The following is a 17,651-nucleotide window of genomic DNA, read 5'->3' as shown; positions in this document are numbered from 1 at the left end:
AACATCTACTTTGCAGGAACAGAAAGAAAAATGTGCCTCATGAACGAGGATCTCTGTTTACAAATTACTGAATCCCATAGTAAACAGACAACTGAAGCCGACTCAAATTCACTGGCCTGTGTATCATATGACAATCTGCCAGTGACCGTACGTGGAGGAAAAAAGAAAGGCCGGTATTGATTTATCGATTGGGAATATTTATACCGCGCCTTCAAGCTGGGATCTTCAAAAGCAGCTCACATCATCCACACATGAAATGAAATTTTAAAAGGCAAAAAACCCAGCAATTAATATACAATGAAACATAAAAGCAGCGGGTGGCGAGAACAAGACTAAAACCCACAGCCAACAGAAGGCTAAGAAACAGCAGTATCTGTTCAGGCGCAAAGGGAAAATAAAAATGGCTTTGCCTGGCACTTTGAGCTTGTTTAACCTAGTTGTGGTTAAACAGTGGGTGTAGCCTACCTTGATTTCAGCAAGGCATTTGACAAGGTGCCCCATGATATTCTTGTAAAGAAGCTGGTAAAATGCGGTCTTGACTATGCTACCACTTGGTGGATTTGTAACTGGCTGACTGACCGAACCCAAAGGGTGCTCATCAATGGTTCCTCTTCATCCTGGAGAAGAGTGACTAGTGGGGTGCCACAGGGTTCTGTCTTGGGCCCGGTCTTATTCAACATCTTTATCAACGACTTGGATGATGGACTCAAGGGCATCCTGATCAAATTTGCAGATGACACCAAACTGGGAGGGGTGGCTAACACCCCAGAGGACAGGATCACACTTCAAAATGACCTTGACAGATTAGAGAACTGGGCCAAAACAAACAAGATGAATTTTAACAGGGAGAAATGTAAAGTATTGCACTTGGGCAAAAAAAATGAGAGGCACAAATACAAGATGGGTGACACCTGGCTTGAGAGCAGCACATGTGAAAAGGATCTAGGAGTCTTGATTGACCACAAACTTGACATAAGCCAACAGTGTGATGCGGCAGCTAAAAAAGCCAATGCAATTCTGGGCTGCATCAATAGGAGTATAGCATCTAGATCAAGGGAAGTAAGAGTGCCACTGTATTCTGCTCTGGTCAAACCTCACCTGGAGTACTGTGTCCAATTCTGGGCACCACAGTTCAAGAAGGACACTGACAAACTGGAACGTGTCCAGAGGAGGGCAACCAAAATGGTCAAAGGCCTGGAAACGATGCCTTATGAGGAACGGCTAAGGGAGCTGGGCATGTTTAGCTTGGAGAAGAGGAGGTTAAGGGGTGATATGATAGCCATGTTCAAATATATAAAAGGATGTCACATAGAGGAGGGAGAAATATTGTTTTCTGCTGCTCCAGAGAAGCGGACACGAAGCAATGGTTCCAAACTACAAGAAAGAAGATTCCACCTAAACATTAGGAAGAACTTCCTGACAGTAAGAGCTGTTCGACAGTGGAATTTGCTGCCAAGGAGTGTGGTGGAGTCTCCTTCTTTGGAGGTCTTTAAGCAGAGGCTTGACAACCATATGTCAGGAGTGCTCTGATGGTGTTTCCTGCTTGGCAGGGGGTTGGACTCGATGGCCCTTGTGGTCTCTTCCAACTCTATGATTCTATGGTGCCACAACAGAGAAGGCCTAGTCACAGTCATCACCCACCATTCATCCCACAGCAGCAACACTCATGAAAGGGCTCCCCAGATCATCTGTTTACACAGGGCAGGGCGATATGAGAGCAGCAGACCCTTTGCCTATCCCAAAAAATACACCATGGAGCTTGAATAATTCACGCTTTAAATCAGAAAAGAAGAATGCTTCTTCCCATTTCCTCCAACATTTCTCCCATGAAAATAGGGATGTACTAAATATTATTATTATTATTATTATTATTATTATTATTATTATTATTATTATTTTACTATTTATACTCTGCCCATCTGACTGGGCAGCTTCCAACATACAGTCGTACCTTGGAAGTCGAACAGAATCTGTTCCGGAAGTCTGTTCCGACTTCCAAAGCACGGCTTCTGATTGGCTGCATGAGCTTCCTGCAGCCAATCGGAAGCCACGGAAGCCCCGTCAGACATTCTGGTCCCAAAGAACATTCGCAAACCGGAACACTCACTTCTGGGTTTGCGGAGTTTGGGAGCCAAAACGTCCGAGTACCAAGGCGTTCGGGATCCAAGGTAAGGTACGACTGCATATTAAAACATTAGAAAATACTTCCCCATACAGGGCTACCTTCAGATGTCTTCTAAAGGTTGCATAGTTACTTTTCTCCTTGGCTTGGGGAGGTGGGGTCGCATAACTCCATGCCCTCCAATGAAAATAGGGACATCTTATATGATCTCTCAACCAATTGCTCTGCTTCTAGCTAGTCTACCTGCAATCACAGCACCCAGAACTCCCTAGCAACCTTCCAGGAACCTTAGGGTCATGGGATTTCTAGCTGTTTCACTCACGCACCCAAATGGGATCTGAGCCACTAATGCTGGTTTCCTCAAGCTCGGCCCTCCAGGTGTTTTGAGACTACAATTCCCATCATCCCTGACCACTGGTCCTGCTAGCTAGGAATCATGGGAGTTGTAGGCCAAAAACATCTGGAGGGCCAAGTTTGAGGAAGCCTGCACTAATGGACTATTCTCTCCTCTGCCTCAACAACTCCCATCTGATATATACGTGCATGTCAGGCCTGTGGCAACCAAATTTCCTTGGCTGCCTAGAGTTGCTCACTGGGGTCAACGCCATTGGCTCCCATCCAAACAGGGTCCCTGAATGCACCCCTCTGCTTTCTCCCAAGCAACAGCCTCTCCCCTCTCTCTCCCCCCTACCAATATCACAGAGATAAGATATTTCATAGTATATTGATAACAAAAATAAAAGCAGGCAGCCATGTTGACCCATCCCACCTCTCGCTTTTCGTCAAACGCGTGAGGAAGTGTTCTGCGGATCCTGAAAGCTAGCTCCCTGCTCTGTGATTTTCAGTTACTCCTAAAAAATGTCACTGGTGCTATTTAGATTTGTGTTTCATAAAAGCTACATTACCACGGGAACTTCTGCAAACATCGTGACCGACTAAGACTGCCGTCCGAAACATATTTACCCGGTTTCCCCAGCCACTCTGGGCGGCTTCCACAAAGACCAAAAATACACTAAGATGTCACACATTAAAAACTTCCCTGAACAGGGCTGCCTTAAGATGTTTTCTGAATGTCAGGTAGTTGTTTATTTCCTTGACATCTGGTGGGAGGGCGTTCCACAGAGCGGGCACCACTACCGAGAAGGCCCTCTGCCTGGGTCCCTGTAGCTTTGCTTCTTGCAATGAGGGAACCGCCAGAAGGCCCTTGGCGCTGGACCTCATGAAGAAGTCCCAATGAATCTACTGCTCAACTGAATCCAAGGAGACTCTACTTCTGAGTAGGCACACAGAGGATTGTGCTGTGAGGCTGCAATCCTGTTCTAGCCTTTACCCAAGAGAAAGCTCCATTGGCTTACTTTTGAGTAGACATGAAGAGAGTTCCACTGTAAGACTCTATCCAGAAATGCAATAGAGAAACAGCATTGAAAGCCAATAATATAATTTCCCATACCGTGTGATGCACTTATCTGAGAGTTGAAAACGACGCATCTGTAATCTATCACAGCAAGTAAACAGCACAGCCTGTGTGCTCAGAGTTTTGTGCCACAATCTAAAGAGCAATCAGCGAGCCCTTTCCTTCTCTGGTAGTGCTGCAGAGAGAAGGGAAAAAGTTGCTCTTTCTGTCTGGCACCCGGCCAAGCAAGCGGAAGCATACCTCCCATTGGGTGACATGCAACCGCAGCGCAAGCTGCAGCGCACCTCAGAAACATGGTCCTATAAAGATGGACGGCAGTCCGTCTTAAAAGCCAGAAGCCCGCACTCGCTATGGCTATGGCGAAACAGCAAGCCGAGTGGGGCACACAATCTGTTTGACACTAGCGAGATGGTGCAGATTCCACAAGAAACAGGACATTGCCAATTGACGCTGGCTCGGCCTGCTCTTGTGGTTATAGAGGGGATCTCATCATCCGAAAGCAGCCGGTGAAGTTTTTCCACGGCACGGCACTCAACACTACCCCCTGCTACTTGCCGCAGGTAAAACTGCTGGTCAAGTCACCGGGGTGGGGTTCAAAAGTTGGCAACTCTCCTTACGGGAATTCTTTGGTCTCTGGAAATTGCCCAACAGTTTCAAATCAGAGCACAAGAGGGACAAGAGGAGACAGTTGTGTGGGTGTCGTGGGATTCGTTTTAAGGAAGGCAGTAAAACCATTTGAAATGGAGTGAGCTCCAGTCAAACAAAATTCAGGAGGAAAACAGCCAGCTATGCATATTTCCTGCACAGAACAAATGGTAGAATTAGGAAAGTTTCTCCCATTTAAAAGGTAGAACAGAACTACTTGCTTCATTCAAGTTACTGCTTTCAATCTACACAACTGAAGTCCAGTTACACTTCTCTCTCTTGCACAGAATTGTGCCCCATTGAACTTAAGTTTATTTTTACCAATTAATTAATATATGGACGTGTCTTTGCTGCTTGTTCAGAGACAGCTGCCCATTTCAGGAACTGATTCTCCCCCCCCCCCCATGTATCTTAAAAGACCATCTGATCGCTACAGTCTCTGTCATAGGTTTAAGTCATCAACCTATGTCCAAGTCTCTCTTATTTCTTTTTCTTTCTTTCTTTCTCTCTTTCTTTCTTTCTTTCTTAACTGGCTTGAGAAAGGTTTCATACCAGTTACTACTTTCAAAGCTGAGATATCTGTGTTTCCCAAGCTCCCCTTTTCTTAAACTAGGGTCAATGATACCGGGGTCACTCGCTCCTCATCAAAGCAGCACATCGAGACCTGAAGTAACAAACCTTCCATAGGTTCTCATCTATCTATCTCTTGATTTATGGCCCGCCTCATCTCAAAAGTAACAAAAGCTGAAGAAGACACAGGCACACACATAACAAAACAGAAATAAATTCCAGGTTGTTTTTCAGCACTGATCGGCAGTAAATTTATAATGCAGGTATACAGTCATATTGTGGGGAAAGAAGAGGAGGAGGAAGAAGAAGAAGAAGAAGAAGACGTTTTTATTCTTTGGTATACTGTATAGGTGAGCAGAAAGAAGGATAGGATACTTTGGTTGCAAATTTTAAAGTTGGGACTGCTCTTTTATTTCGCCATACCACGGTATACCCCATATATTCCTTATATTCCAACATATAAAAAGGGATATTAAAATTATATTATGATTATTCAAGGATCTATGTATCCGAAATTTGACTGTGCCGTTTCTGAAAAGAGAAAAAATAGACTCCAGCTGAATCAGCTCTAAAGGCTTCTTACAAAGAATCTTCCGTTTTGCACATGAAAAAGAAACTAAAATTTTCTGACTTTATGCCTGTCATTATGTAGCACTTGCTCTTGGAACACAGAAGTGATCAAACGAGACAAGGTATAAATATAAAGTAAAATAAACAAACTCCGGGCAAAATGACACGGTTCTTATAGTTTCAAGACGCTAGATCTGAAATCTGTTACTGAGGGATCACTTCCGAATATTTGCATTTGCAAATGTAAACACTCATTTCCCACATGGGAGTTAAGAAATCTAGTGGGAGCAACGGAGGGCAGTTCCGTCGCAAATGATTGTGCAAATATGAATTTGCAGGCCACATCGGCAAGGCGTTGGCAAACCATTAGCAAAATAATAACATGGTTTTGCGTCATCGTTTTTTAACATGCATGTGAACTAGAAATCGCCTGCTTATCTGCCCACCCAATATTTGTGAATATCGGACAAGTGTTTGCGTTTGGATTTTTTACTAAACCTTTCTTTCTGCACTCTTGTAAAGATCAGAGATTTCCCCACAGAAGTTTGCGGGAGGAAATACTGTTCAGTGGAAAAAATAACGGGTTTTTTTTTGGGGGGGGGTCTAAATACTCCCTCCCGTATTTCTCAACTCCAGGGTTCCTCATTTCTTTCTGCCATTGCTCATGGCCTTAAATTGAGTCATTTTTTGCGTGCCTCAAATTCCAAGAACAAATCCCCCCTTGACTAATGAGTGAAAGGAAGAAGGAGTGGGGAGGGCATGAAAGGCTGATGCTTTTAAAAAATCTGCACCAAGATAACTTTTAATTATTAGGGGAACAAAAAGGGCACCTTCTTCAAAACTGAATTTCAGAAGGTTGAGAGATCTCTCAGGACCCAATGGGTGCAATCATATTTACCATGTTTCTGGGGAATATTTGCCAAGAGTATGATCAGACCTTGCGATAACAAATGCTGCTTGTGTTAACACATTTAACTTCATTTCTGGGGCAGACCGAGCAAACTAAGGTCTCCCAGTTAAATGGATACCAAGTGGATCTAAGAAGTGCCTGAGTCTCAAGTCGATGCCCTGGGCTGGTGCATACACAACCATTTGTGGAATTTACTCATTCTATTCCCACATGCCTAACATCAGCTGCTGCAGTTGCCCCTGGAAGCTCCTTGCTCCTCTGGTAAGTTGCCATCTAGTCAATATTTAAAGGTAAACTCAGAGCTACCTAAACTCGGAACTGACCTCTCCGTTCAGCAACCAGGGGGTGAAATCTAATAGTCCTGATCCAGAAAAGTAGCCAAAGCAGAAGACCGTGTGCATATTCTACACAGAGATAAACAGTGCACAAATGTGGGGCTTGGGATGGGGGGTTGCTACGGCTAAGAAACCAGATTCTGTGTGTTCTACGGGGTGTGGTCTTTAAACACCACCGCCCATCGCTTTTTGCACATCACATCCTCATGCAAAAACTGCTTGACTCCCTAAAGACAGTTCCTACCACCACCCAACTAGTTACATGCCTGATAGTTACATGTGTCAGAGCCGCCAACAGCAGGTTTTCTGCGCTCGCCAAGAAAAGTGTGCTGCTCTCAGGAGGGAACAAACCCCAAATAAAATGAAACTCTCTCCCGGCAATTTTGAGGTGCTGAGTTATTCTCTCTCCCGACTGCCCTTCTACAGCTGCTGCCAAAAAGGTGCCTGAATGTCAAAGTGTTATTATTTCAGTCCCGAACAGAGATGGTAAGATCTGGGATTTTTCAAAAGGAGGGTGTATAATTAGCCAATCAGTATTATGTTACTCTGTTCATAACTTAATAACCATTTTAATACAGATGGCACACACAGGGACAATTTCCTGGGTTAGCCTTGCAGTATATTACAGAGAGACAGTGTGTTTGGGGGGAGCTTTTTTAGCCAAGGTACATTCTCCAAGTTAATTTTACCTGCTGTTTTGAGATGATTTGGGATAATTCCATATCATTTTCAAAAATATTAGAAGCCATTGATCGAAGATGCCAACTTGGGGGGGGGGAGGAAATGCCTCCTGGCCATTAGAACTTTGACAAATCTTCTATGGAAACCACATAAATTAACAAAGCATTTTTCCCCCCTATTCCTATCGGTGAGAATGACTTCTTTTTTAAAAAATGGAATTGGCTACATTTTCTATGTATTTCATGATTAACTATTTAGCCAAGCAGCTGTAGAGATGGATGCTAGACTGTTGTGTCCATCTGGATACAAGTGTCTCTGTGGGGCAACTTTCTATATTACTTTTTCCTACATGGAGATTCATATCTCTGATATTTGCAGCAGCTGCCCCATTCTGCAGTTTGTGGCAGAAAATAGTCTTGCATCTCAATCTGTATGTTTCGAAACACATCCATTTAGAGTTTTCTTTTCTTCTCCTTACATGCATTCTTAACATGCTGGGTATAAGGGAGCCCCAAATACAGGTAAGTCTAAAAATCTGCTCAGATATGTAGCCGGCATTAATTCCTTTGTAACTGATGACAACAGAACGTTGAAGTCCTCCAATCCCACTTTCCTCTTTCAAGCACAACCAATAGTGTGTGTGCCTATCTAAATCACAGTCTCCAGATCACCTAGCACAGGATCTTTGTCCTCCCAACGTCAGCACATGGAATAGTGGAGTGTCTCTCTTTGAAGGAGGGTATTTAGGGTTCTTGTGTATTCTGCCTTTTGCAGGTGTGCAAATTGTCCTACTGCATTGTGTTTGAAAGCACAGGGGATGTATTGCTCTCTAGTTGATTCTCTTACATTGTTGTCTCAACACCAGCACTGGATCTTATCACAGGGGTATCTGTCTTCTATTTATTTAGTTATCTATAGGTAGAAAGACAGGCAGGCAACCTGCTTTGGAAGAAGGCACAGTGAAACGTACATGGCTGGCATTACTCTCTGACCACTTTTGTACGGCACACACTCACACAAATGGGGCGCCACCCCTATGATATATTCAGAAACTTGGGAAGGAAGGAAAGAAAGAAAGGCACACATCAGCAGGGAACCCGAAATAAGATGTTTAGAAAGCTGCCATACTAAAATCGAGATAGCGAAAAACACGCGTGAGACGCACACAGAGCGCAGGCAGAGGCGCCTGCGCGCAGGCAGGCACACAACTGTTTGTAACCCTTGACCTAAGCGAATCTTCCTTTCAGAAGTTTCTCCAACTCCCGAGGGGCTCGAAAAGGTGCGAGGGCTCTTTCTTCCTCCAAAAGGAAGCGTCATTGCCCGGGGGAGGGGGAAAGAAAGGCCTCTTATTTGAGGGGGAGGAAAAGAAGAAGTAGTAGTAGAAGTTAAGACTTTGTTTAAGACAAATAACCATTTGGTATTTGAACGGCACGGCAATCGTCTGCACAATCTAGGAGCTTTTCATGTTTTTAGAGGTTTAATCGGAGAGAAAATGCCCGACTTTCCCAGGGAGGCAAATATACTATGAGCGCTTCCATCTCCCCTTTTCCCCAACAACCCGGACGCCAATTGCGCGCCGAAACAACCGTCGGGGAGATGCGCCGTGGACCCAGCTCCCTGCTCCCCCTACCAGCGTGGCCACCCTACATTTCGTTAGCCCCATAACCATCTCCTTTCGAAAATCTGCCCCGGCGAACCAAGACAAGCCGTCGGAGCCCCACGGGCACGCCCTAAAGCAGATACAGAAGCGGTCCAGAAGCTCGCACGCGCGCCCGGAAACTGGAGTGGCTCCATGAGTTAGGATGGAGACCTCTTTTTTTTTGTCCTTTCAGACGAAGTGTGAGCGAGGGAGAGACAGGCACACAGAGAGAGAGGACTCAGAGAAGAAGAGAGGAAGCGTCTGTTGGGGTGGGCAGGGGTCTTCAGGGCCTCTAGGGACAAGGGCGGGGTGGGGGGAGAAGACGGGCTGGGTGTCCCGCCAGGAAAGCAACCCGGTGGAGCTCAGAGGCTGGGGGGCGCAGGAGGCGCTGGTGTGTGCGACTCACCGGTTGATGGAGGACACGCTGGGGACGGTGTCGTTGTCGCAGATGCCCTCGGCCAGTAGCCGGTCCCGGATCTCCCAAGCGAACATGGTGGGGTTTTGCCTCTTGTACTCGGCGATTTTATCCACTACTTTGGGGGTCGCCACTTTGGGCTTAGAGCCTCCGATCACGCCCGGCTTGATGCTCCCCGTCTCGTAGTACCTGCAAGCGCAGAGCGAGGTTCAAAGCTGAGCCCCCGAGCTTGCAGGGAAGGCTCCATCCACGCACCCCGCGCCCACCGCCGCTCCCGAACACGTGCACACAAACCAAGGGGTTGGGGAGGCGATTTTTGGACCCCGCATTCGCGCCCCGCCCCTGCGAGGATCTGCAAGGGAAACCCCACTCTCGTATCCCGTCCTGGGGCTGCAGGGTCCGCCTTGCCTGGAGTCAGCCCTCGGAAACACCCCCCCCCCCCCCATTTTCCACAGGCCCTTGGCGCGCGTAACGCCTGGTTCGGCGGGGCAGGACGATGCAGAGGCCGGGGGCACCCTGGCCACAACACTCCCCCCTCCCCCCTGCCCATGCCCACCTACAACCAGGAGAAGTTAGCTAGACACACTTAACCGTGGGGGAGGGGGAAACAGAGAGCTGCTTTTTTTTTAAGGGGGATTTCCTCGACTCCGATTTCCTCCCCAGCGCTTGGTCCCGGGTCTCCCCCACCCCCTAAAAAACCCAGACACATCTTTTTTCCTCTGTCTCTCTCTCTCTGTCTCTCTCTCTCTTTCTCTCTCTCTCTCTGCCCTTCGCCGGGCAATTGCTAATCCCTTTGCAAATCCTTTGCAAAGAAAGCGGGGTGATAGTGGAAAATCTACATTTTTTTGGACCCCCCCCCCTCTCCAGCTCCCTCCCTGGCATGCACTCGGCTCAGCTGCCCCCCCCCCGGTCTTCTCCCCACTCCCCCTCTGAGCTGAGCTCTGCTGTAGGGCGGTGACATCTACTTGGCGGAGGGGGGGAGAGAAGGAAGAAAAAGAGAGAGAGAGGAGAAGAAGAGAGAGAGAGAGGCAGCCTGCCGGCCTGCTGGTTCCTGCTGACCTGGGGGTGGAGAGAAAGTAGGGCCCGGCCTGTCTTAGCTGGGAGGAGGAGGAGGCGGGGAGGGGAGACTTGCAGGTTGGTCTCACAGCAAATTGGGTTGCAATCGCTTTGTTTCTTTGCTTGGTGGGCTTTTCCCCCTCTTTCCGAACCCACAGCAGGTCCCTGTTTTAAGATAGTGCCAGACAAAAGAAAGCAAGAGAGGAGCGTGGGTGCTGGGTGGCTGGGTGGCGGGTGCGCAGCGCCGACGAGCCGGGCCTCCCTTCGCCCCCGGGGTCCAGGGCTCCGCTTCCAGGTCCACACCGAGACTGTGCCAAGGGGCAGCCGAGGCGCCTCTCTCTCTCTCCCCCTCCCCGCCCCTGGCGGCGCTTGCCCTCCCCACGCGCGCCCGGGCCTTACCTGCCCAGAATCTTGCTGACGCAGCCGTGGCTGACCCGCAGCTGCCGGGAGATGTCGCAGGGTCGCACCCCCTGGTGAGCCAGCTCCACGATCCTTTGCCTCACCACGTCCGGCAGCGGCCTGCCGTTCACAAACACCCCCCCGAGCTGGTTGACACCCCCGTGCCCTGCTGGGGAGAGAGAAGAAACACGCACACACCAGCGAAGACCCACGCACACCGGGGGTGGGGAAGGGAGGGCAGGAGGGAAAGGAGGGGAAAGGGAGAAAAACATTAGTCGGGGCAGTTAAGCCGGACAAGTCGCCAATGACAGGGGGAGGGGTGGGGTGGGAAGGCAGGCAGGCAGGCAGGATTCGACCCCCGCGCAGGGAAGGGAGCCTTCTCCTGGAGCCCAACGGGGCTGGGTGCTCCCCTGGGGTTTTTTTAGGGTCTTTCCCACCCTAGGAAGGGTGGCAGGTGATTGACCTGGCCGTTCCCACCGGAAACCAAAATCTCTGCTCAGGAGGAAGGTCTCCTCAAATTCTCCCCTCCTTTTCTCTCTCTTTTCTTCCCTCAGTTTATATTTCTACTCGGCTCTGCCCAAGTTTCCAAACAGGCCGGGCTCGATCCTCTGACACGGGCGAAATCCTGCATCTTTCTGAGGGGCCGCTCAATTGTTTCATAGCAAAATGATTGCTAAATTTGTTACATAGACGCTGGTATAAAAATAGAACGAAGGAGTCCGTCTCTTTTCTTCTCCCCCCTCACTAACATTTTATATCTTTCCTTTTTCTTTATTTGCTTTTCGGCATAATTTCTCCTATTATACGGAATTATTTTTCAGGGGAATAATAATTTACACCAGCTTCGGGTGCGCTTTGCTTTTATTTTATTTAAGCCACCTATCTTTTTATATATTCCTCTTTATCCTCCCCGTCTCAGACAATCTCCCAGACCCGAGCTGCCTTTGCAGCAGTCTAATAATTTATAATTTAGCTAAATCCAGCGGGGCAGGAGTCTATCCCTGCTGTTCTCGAAGCAGGAATTTCACGGAGCAGATTTTAATCCAGCGCCTGCCACAATAATCTGTGGGGGTTTGGATGTTTTGGACAGCGCCAAAAGGCTCTAAGAGAATCCCCCCCGTGTTGTTGTTTATTAGCCTTTCCCCGCGGTCCCTTCTCCCTTGCGCCTCGATCCGCAACTCACTTAAGCCGAAATATTTCCCTTTCGGGCGCTCCAGCCCAGGCGGAACCTGCCGTGGACTAGGGAGTTGCTTGAAGCCCCCTATCCGGTGTTTAACTGGAATAGGTACCGGAGCGATGTTAAGTGTCAAAAGGTCCCTGGAGTGATTACACCCACAAGGTGAATAGAGCGCTTCTTTCGCGCTGCATTTAACTCGCACACAACGGACCTAACCTTTGCTGCTGCCTGGGCGAGGTAGGAAGGAAAGGAAAAACAGAGAGATCTTAAGTCTTTGGTTTTCTTTCCTCCCCAAGCTTACTGAAAAATGATCTGTTTGTATTTTTGCCGAGCTCCCACCCTCCTCGGTACTCAGTGACACTGACTTATTGGCTCTGAACTTAGTGGAAACTCTCATTGCCCCTGCGATCGATCCCAGTCCTTTCTCGCAAATAGAGTTTTTTCACCTCCTTCCAGGATGCTCAGCTAGGAGCAGCTTCTAAAGCCCGTTTACATCCTATTTATTGGCGGGGAGGTTGCACAGAAATGCACTCCACGCCGCCGCTCCCCAACCACTGCCACGGCTTTGTTTTCGTGAAATTAAGAGGGGATTTCAGGTCGTCTTCCTGCAACCGCCCCGGCCCCCCAACCTCCTGAGCATCCACCGCACACTTTTCACTGTCTCCCTTTATTTTTTTTTATTTTTGCAGGTGGAATGGCGTTGACCGGCCTCTCTTTCTCTCTCTGTATCTGTTTGTTTCCTTCATTTGTCTGGGTCACCTTCTGCAGATGTTGCCTCTAAAGTTACCAAGCAGGCAATTTCTGCAGCACCTCATTCCTGAATAATTCAGGGCACCTTTGATAACTCGCATTACAGAGTATTAAAAGGCAACAGATGCAAAAAAGATTAAGGGATTAATAATTCAGATTATTGCACCTGCGTCTCCCCAGCCACACACCAGCCCAAGTTCTGAATTCACTTCCTTCGGGCTTAGAGCCTGTCTTTATTTTTCTACGGCTGTTTCTCCCTTTTCGTGCTCCGGCCGTTCCTTTGTAACGCAGGGCGCTCGTTGAATGGCGCACGCTTCTACCCGGAGCAAGTCAGAAGAGGTTGTGGGGGTACGAAATTCACCCCGTTTCCAAGAAACAAAAAAACAACAACCCGCATTTGCAGGAGGGAATTAAACCTTCCGATGAGCCGCGTTGTTTAATTTTAAACGGTTCTAGATATACCTAATGTGGGATTCGGCCTGTTAAAACATTCCTACATCAAACTGCAGCTGGAATCATTTCAGTTTTGCTTTTATAAGAGGCAAGTGATTGACACGAAATGTCAAAAAATGCGAAAAATATAGACAAGGTCGGTTTTTTTTAAAAAAAGGTTGGAACAATTTTTTAAATTGGTTGGAACATCGGTCCTTTTCGCCCGATTTCCTGGTCCCAAAATACGTTTTAACTCCTAACACATTGTTTTCCCCTCCTTTGTGTCTTTTTAAGCGAGATTTTTTGTGTAGGGCATAAGCTTGAAAGTTAAGGATGTCAAAAGTTAGGGATTGCTGTTAATTATTCATTTACTGACTCTCTCAGTCTCCCCTCTCTGGTTTCAACTGAATGTTGTTGCTTTTTGTTTTGCTTTAAACAGAATTGTTTCTCCGCAATTTCCTTTTAAATAAAAAGTGTTAGGCAAGGCGGTGGTTAGCCGCGACAATAAGAAAGAGCCAGGTTGGTTTCTGGGTTTTGCTCCTCCTGAAATGGATTGAGAGAGAAACAATTCCGGGATCCTCTGGCCCTCCGCGTCAGAAATGGATGCATTTAAAAGACAGGCCGAGGATTTGGGGCGGCGGGGGGGGGGGAATGTGGCAAACGGAAAGCTCAAGGCACAAAACTTCAGAGAAGGCAAAGCGAATCGAACGGAAAGGCCTTTAAAATCCTTATTTTAAAGGAAACGCTCTCATCTTACGCCAAGGCAGGCATTTCCGCTCCTGACCCCCGTTTAATAATTACAAATCAGATAATGTAAAATCTAAGGGGAAAGGCAGTATATAGATTTATACCGACGTCTTATAAGCGTACTATATTATGTTCCTATCCAATTATAATTTCATTATATTCTACGGGCTTTACTCTTGCCTAACTGAAGCCCTAGGTTGCATTTTTAAAGTCCAGAACTCCTCCGAACTATTTCAAAGATTTGGCTCTATGGAAAGGGAGTTGGGGGCCTTCACTCCGCTAAGCAGCGTCGCCAGGAGTGTGGGGTCAGGGGGTCCCTTCTGAAACCTCTCCCCGCGCCCCCCGCGCCCCCGCAGTCCACTAGAAAGTGGAAGGACTGCCACGGCTGCCCGGCCTTTTTCCTGCTTCACCTTCCAGCCGACGGAGATGGCAAGCGGGGAAGGGGCTCTCAGGTGCGGAGGGAGAGGAGAGGAGGAGGCGGTGGCGCCGAGGGCTGCTGCCGGTACTCACGGTGCATCGCGGAGAAGGGGTCTGCCTTGCAGTGCATATCCATGGGGAGGCAGAGGAAGGGGAAGAAGTCGGCTGACGCCGCCGTGTCGCCGCGCAGAGTCAACTTCGGCACTTGGGGGAGAATCGGGCCGGAGGCGCGGCGGAGCGGACGGGGAGCCGGCTCGGCGCGCCGACGGGGAGCCGGGCAACGGCCTGGACAAGGAGCAGAAGATGGAGAAGCAGAAGCGGCGGCGGTGGTGGCGCCGCCCCCCGGGTCGCCCTTCTTCCCTCGCTGCCGGTCCTGGGCCGGCGGAGGGCCAAGGGAACTTTCCTTCCTCGGCGGCGCTCACGATCCCCACCCGGAGCAAGGACAGGTGCACGGCATGGCGGGGGCCCCGTCGGGCCGGCGCAGCGCAGCAGCGTCGCGCTCGGCTCTCCAAGTCGCCGGCGCCGCGGAGTTCGCTTCTGCCAAGTTCGTTCGACGGCACGGCGGCAAATCCGGGAGCGATGGGCCGGTGGGTCACCCAGGCAGGCGCTTCTTCCCTCCGCCGTCGAGGATCTGCTTCTGACTCCGCTGCTCCGGGTTCCCTAGGCGGAGGGCGAAGGAGGAAACCCGGCTCCTCCTGGTCCTTCCAGACTTTTTCCCCCCTGGCTCGCTCGCTCGCTCGCTCCCTCCTTCCTTGTCGCCTCCCTCCCTCTCCTCTCTCTCTCTCCTCCCCCCTGTCTCCTTTTTTTTTTCTTTTTTGCACAAGGTGGGATGTGCTTGCCACGAGCTTTGCCTGGAGAATGGAGCTGCCGTCGCCGGTGTGCGCCTCTCTAAAAGCGGCAAACCCCCCTCCAGATCTCACCCCGGACTCCCCCCCTCTCCGTACACACACACACACACTCTCTCTCTCGCTATCCCTCTCCCTCGCACACACCTCCGCCCCCTCCCCTCTCGCTCTCGCCCTCCCTTTTTCTCCGGGCACACACACACACACACACACACACACAGAGAGAGAGAGAGAGAGAGAGAGAGAGAGAGAGATGGATGGCTTGTCAGACAAAGGCAATAGATTCCAACACTCTCGGATTCGCCAACGCGCAGCGCCGGAGACCCGGCGAGGAAGGTCCGGCGCTCTGTCACCGCTAAAGCGAAAAACGCACCCCCTCAAAAAACACACACACACAAAAAAACAACAACGTACCAACAAATAAATATATCTGTGTGTGGGTGCCGGCGCGGGGGAGGGGAGCAGATCCAGGAGACCAGGGAGAGGGGAGAGGACCAAAACCGCCGAGGTATAGGGAAGGCGCGGAGTGGTTGATTGGTTGGTTGGGCGATCGGGGGATCCGGGAAGGGCCACGAAACTCGCAGGGGGCATCAACTGTTGGGTAGCACCTTGGCAAGTCGGCGGGCGCAGAGAGTCCTCGCGGCTTTGTTTTCTTCCCTCTCCCACGCCATGGGATGATGAAGGGGTCTACTTTCGTATTTTACGCGCGTTGGAAGCCTGCCGATGTAGATGTAAATGTGCCCCCCCCCCGAAAACACTTCCCCCGCCGCCATTATTTGTTTTAATGTGGGAGGCCTTCCGCCTCCAGAAATCTCAGCTGCTGGAGCCGAATCGAAGGCGAGGATTGAGTTTTGCGCGCGCGCCTAAGCGCGCGCCCTCCCTCCCGGTTTGCCCCTCAGTCAAACGCAGGCGAAAGGGTCGGATCTGGAGGCGCGGGGGCCGCCCGGGCAGCAAAGCGGCCTCGGCTTAAATCGCTGGAACTCGGTGCGCTCCCCCTCGAGTCGCCTGGAGGTCGGGGCTGCGGCCAGCAAAGCCAGCAGGCACTTGTCCACCCCAGTCCCCCACCCGCAGACCTGAGCGATTGGGGACGAGGCCCTCGAGGTCCCGGGGATTAATCTGTGCATCGGGAGGGTCGTGTGAACCAGCTGTGTGAAGGGCCTGCGGGGAATTCAGTTTAAAAACGCGTCGAACTCTGGCGTAAGAAATATCTGGCATAGGGAGGAGATGGAAAACACTTTTTTGCGGTAGCTGTCAGTCATTTTCCAGTCCCAACCACGTTTACTCGGAGGCAAGCCCCACTGATTCCAATGGGGCTTGCTTCCAAGCAAATATGTTGGGTATTTCCGCCTTCGTGGGGCTTGTTTCAAACGTCCCAGTTTTTTGTACCTCTGCCCGCATTTTCATTTCGTTCCATTAGAAACAGAATTTTAAAACCGCGCGCGTGTGTGTTATGACTTAATGACCCTGTCTCTTATTTTTCCTCTCCCGTTTTCATTTTAAACTTTTAATTTTTCTTTATTATTATTTTTTGTACGATATGTATTAGTATATGGATTTCAAAAACTGGCAAAAACTGAAAGAGGTGGCATCAGAAAACACGCGCAGGAAACTGACGAAAGAGGGTCGGGAACCAACCTGAGATGAATAAACAGACAGATGTGAATATTAGCTCGGGTTTTTGTTGCCTTCCTCGGCTTGTATCATTAGGCGAAGCGCCGCTCCGTCTTCCTCTGCCTTCTTTGATCCATCCTTCCCACCTCTCCGCTTATCTGTCACAAACTAACCTCTTTGTTTAATAACCAGTTAAGCCAAGGATCTCCTTGATGAAATATTTTCCTCCATCTCATAAATCAAATTGGCACTTAAGCTGATGTTCTCTCCCTTTTCTCTTCGTCTCTTTTCCAGCTCTGTGTTTACAAAAGCGCCTCTCTCTTTATTTTTCTGGACATTTTCGGCCCGCTTGTGTGTTCGGCGGCTTAAATTATTATTCTTTTTCAAAAACAAAATCGCTGGACGGGTTTTCTGAGGGCTCTCCAAGAGTGAAACGCCGCCCGCGTCACACGGCAGAGAAAGTGCCGGCGCCAAATTCTCGTCCTTCTGCTCCACTGGATCGGTTTGCCACGGGCCTATTCTAGGAAATGGTTCGAGGGCAGTTCTAATATGTGCGCAACGCTCTTGTGATCGATGGGAATAAGTAGGCTTAAAATTCGAATAACTGGGCCGTGGGAGTCGTTGGTTAATTGTGGCCATATCCAATATAATATTTTTGGAGTTCGCCTATAATTTTTGTACCGGCAATGCAATATATTATTTTATTACGCACGCTGTCTCTCCTCGCCACCCCACGGCCTTTGTTGCACCCCTCCCAGCCGTTGGATATTGTGCTGTTCGCCTACCCCCACTCCACCTCGATCCCAGACTGAATTTCCTCCCCCCACCTCAGACTTTTTCCAACTCCTTTGAGGAGAGCAGCCGAAGCTGTAGATCAAAGAAGGAATGCCTCCCTCGCCGCTCCCGACCAGGGTGG

The 17,651-nt window shown here is 49.4% G+C and overlaps 1 protein-coding gene across 8 annotated transcripts in view; it reads right to left on the bottom strand.

Moving 5' to 3' along the window:
- PAX2 (paired box 2) overlaps positions 1–14,685 on the bottom strand; it is a 145,100-nt gene extending 130,415 nt beyond the window's left edge. For 2 of the 8 annotated variants that reach the window (XM_079975300.1, XM_079975299.1), the window contains exons 1-4: positions 14,373–14,511; positions 10,757–10,925; positions 10,361–10,522; positions 9,293–9,490 (exon numbers count right to left, since the gene is read on the bottom strand). In XM_079975300.1, coding sequence (XP_079831426.1) covers positions 9,293–9,490; positions 10,361–10,522; positions 10,757–10,925; positions 14,373–14,415 — 572 coding nt within the window. In that variant the 5' untranslated portion in view covers positions 14,416–14,511. Of the gene's footprint in view, positions 1–9,292; positions 9,491–10,360; positions 10,523–10,756; positions 10,926–14,372 lie in introns of all 8 variants that reach the window. The other 6 variants (XM_079975303.1, XM_079975298.1, XM_079975305.1 and 3 more) reach the window with 6 other exon arrangements.
- Positions 14,686–17,651: the final 2,966 nt, after the last annotated feature.

The sequence above is a fragment of the Podarcis cretensis genome (genome assembly GCF_951804945.1).
Source record: "Podarcis cretensis genome assembly, chromosome: 5".
Taxonomy (NCBI): Eukaryota; Metazoa; Chordata; class Lepidosauria; order Squamata; family Lacertidae; genus Podarcis; species Podarcis cretensis.
The sequence above is the reverse complement of the archived record's forward strand: the minus strand, read 5'-3'. Positions and strand labels throughout refer to the sequence as shown.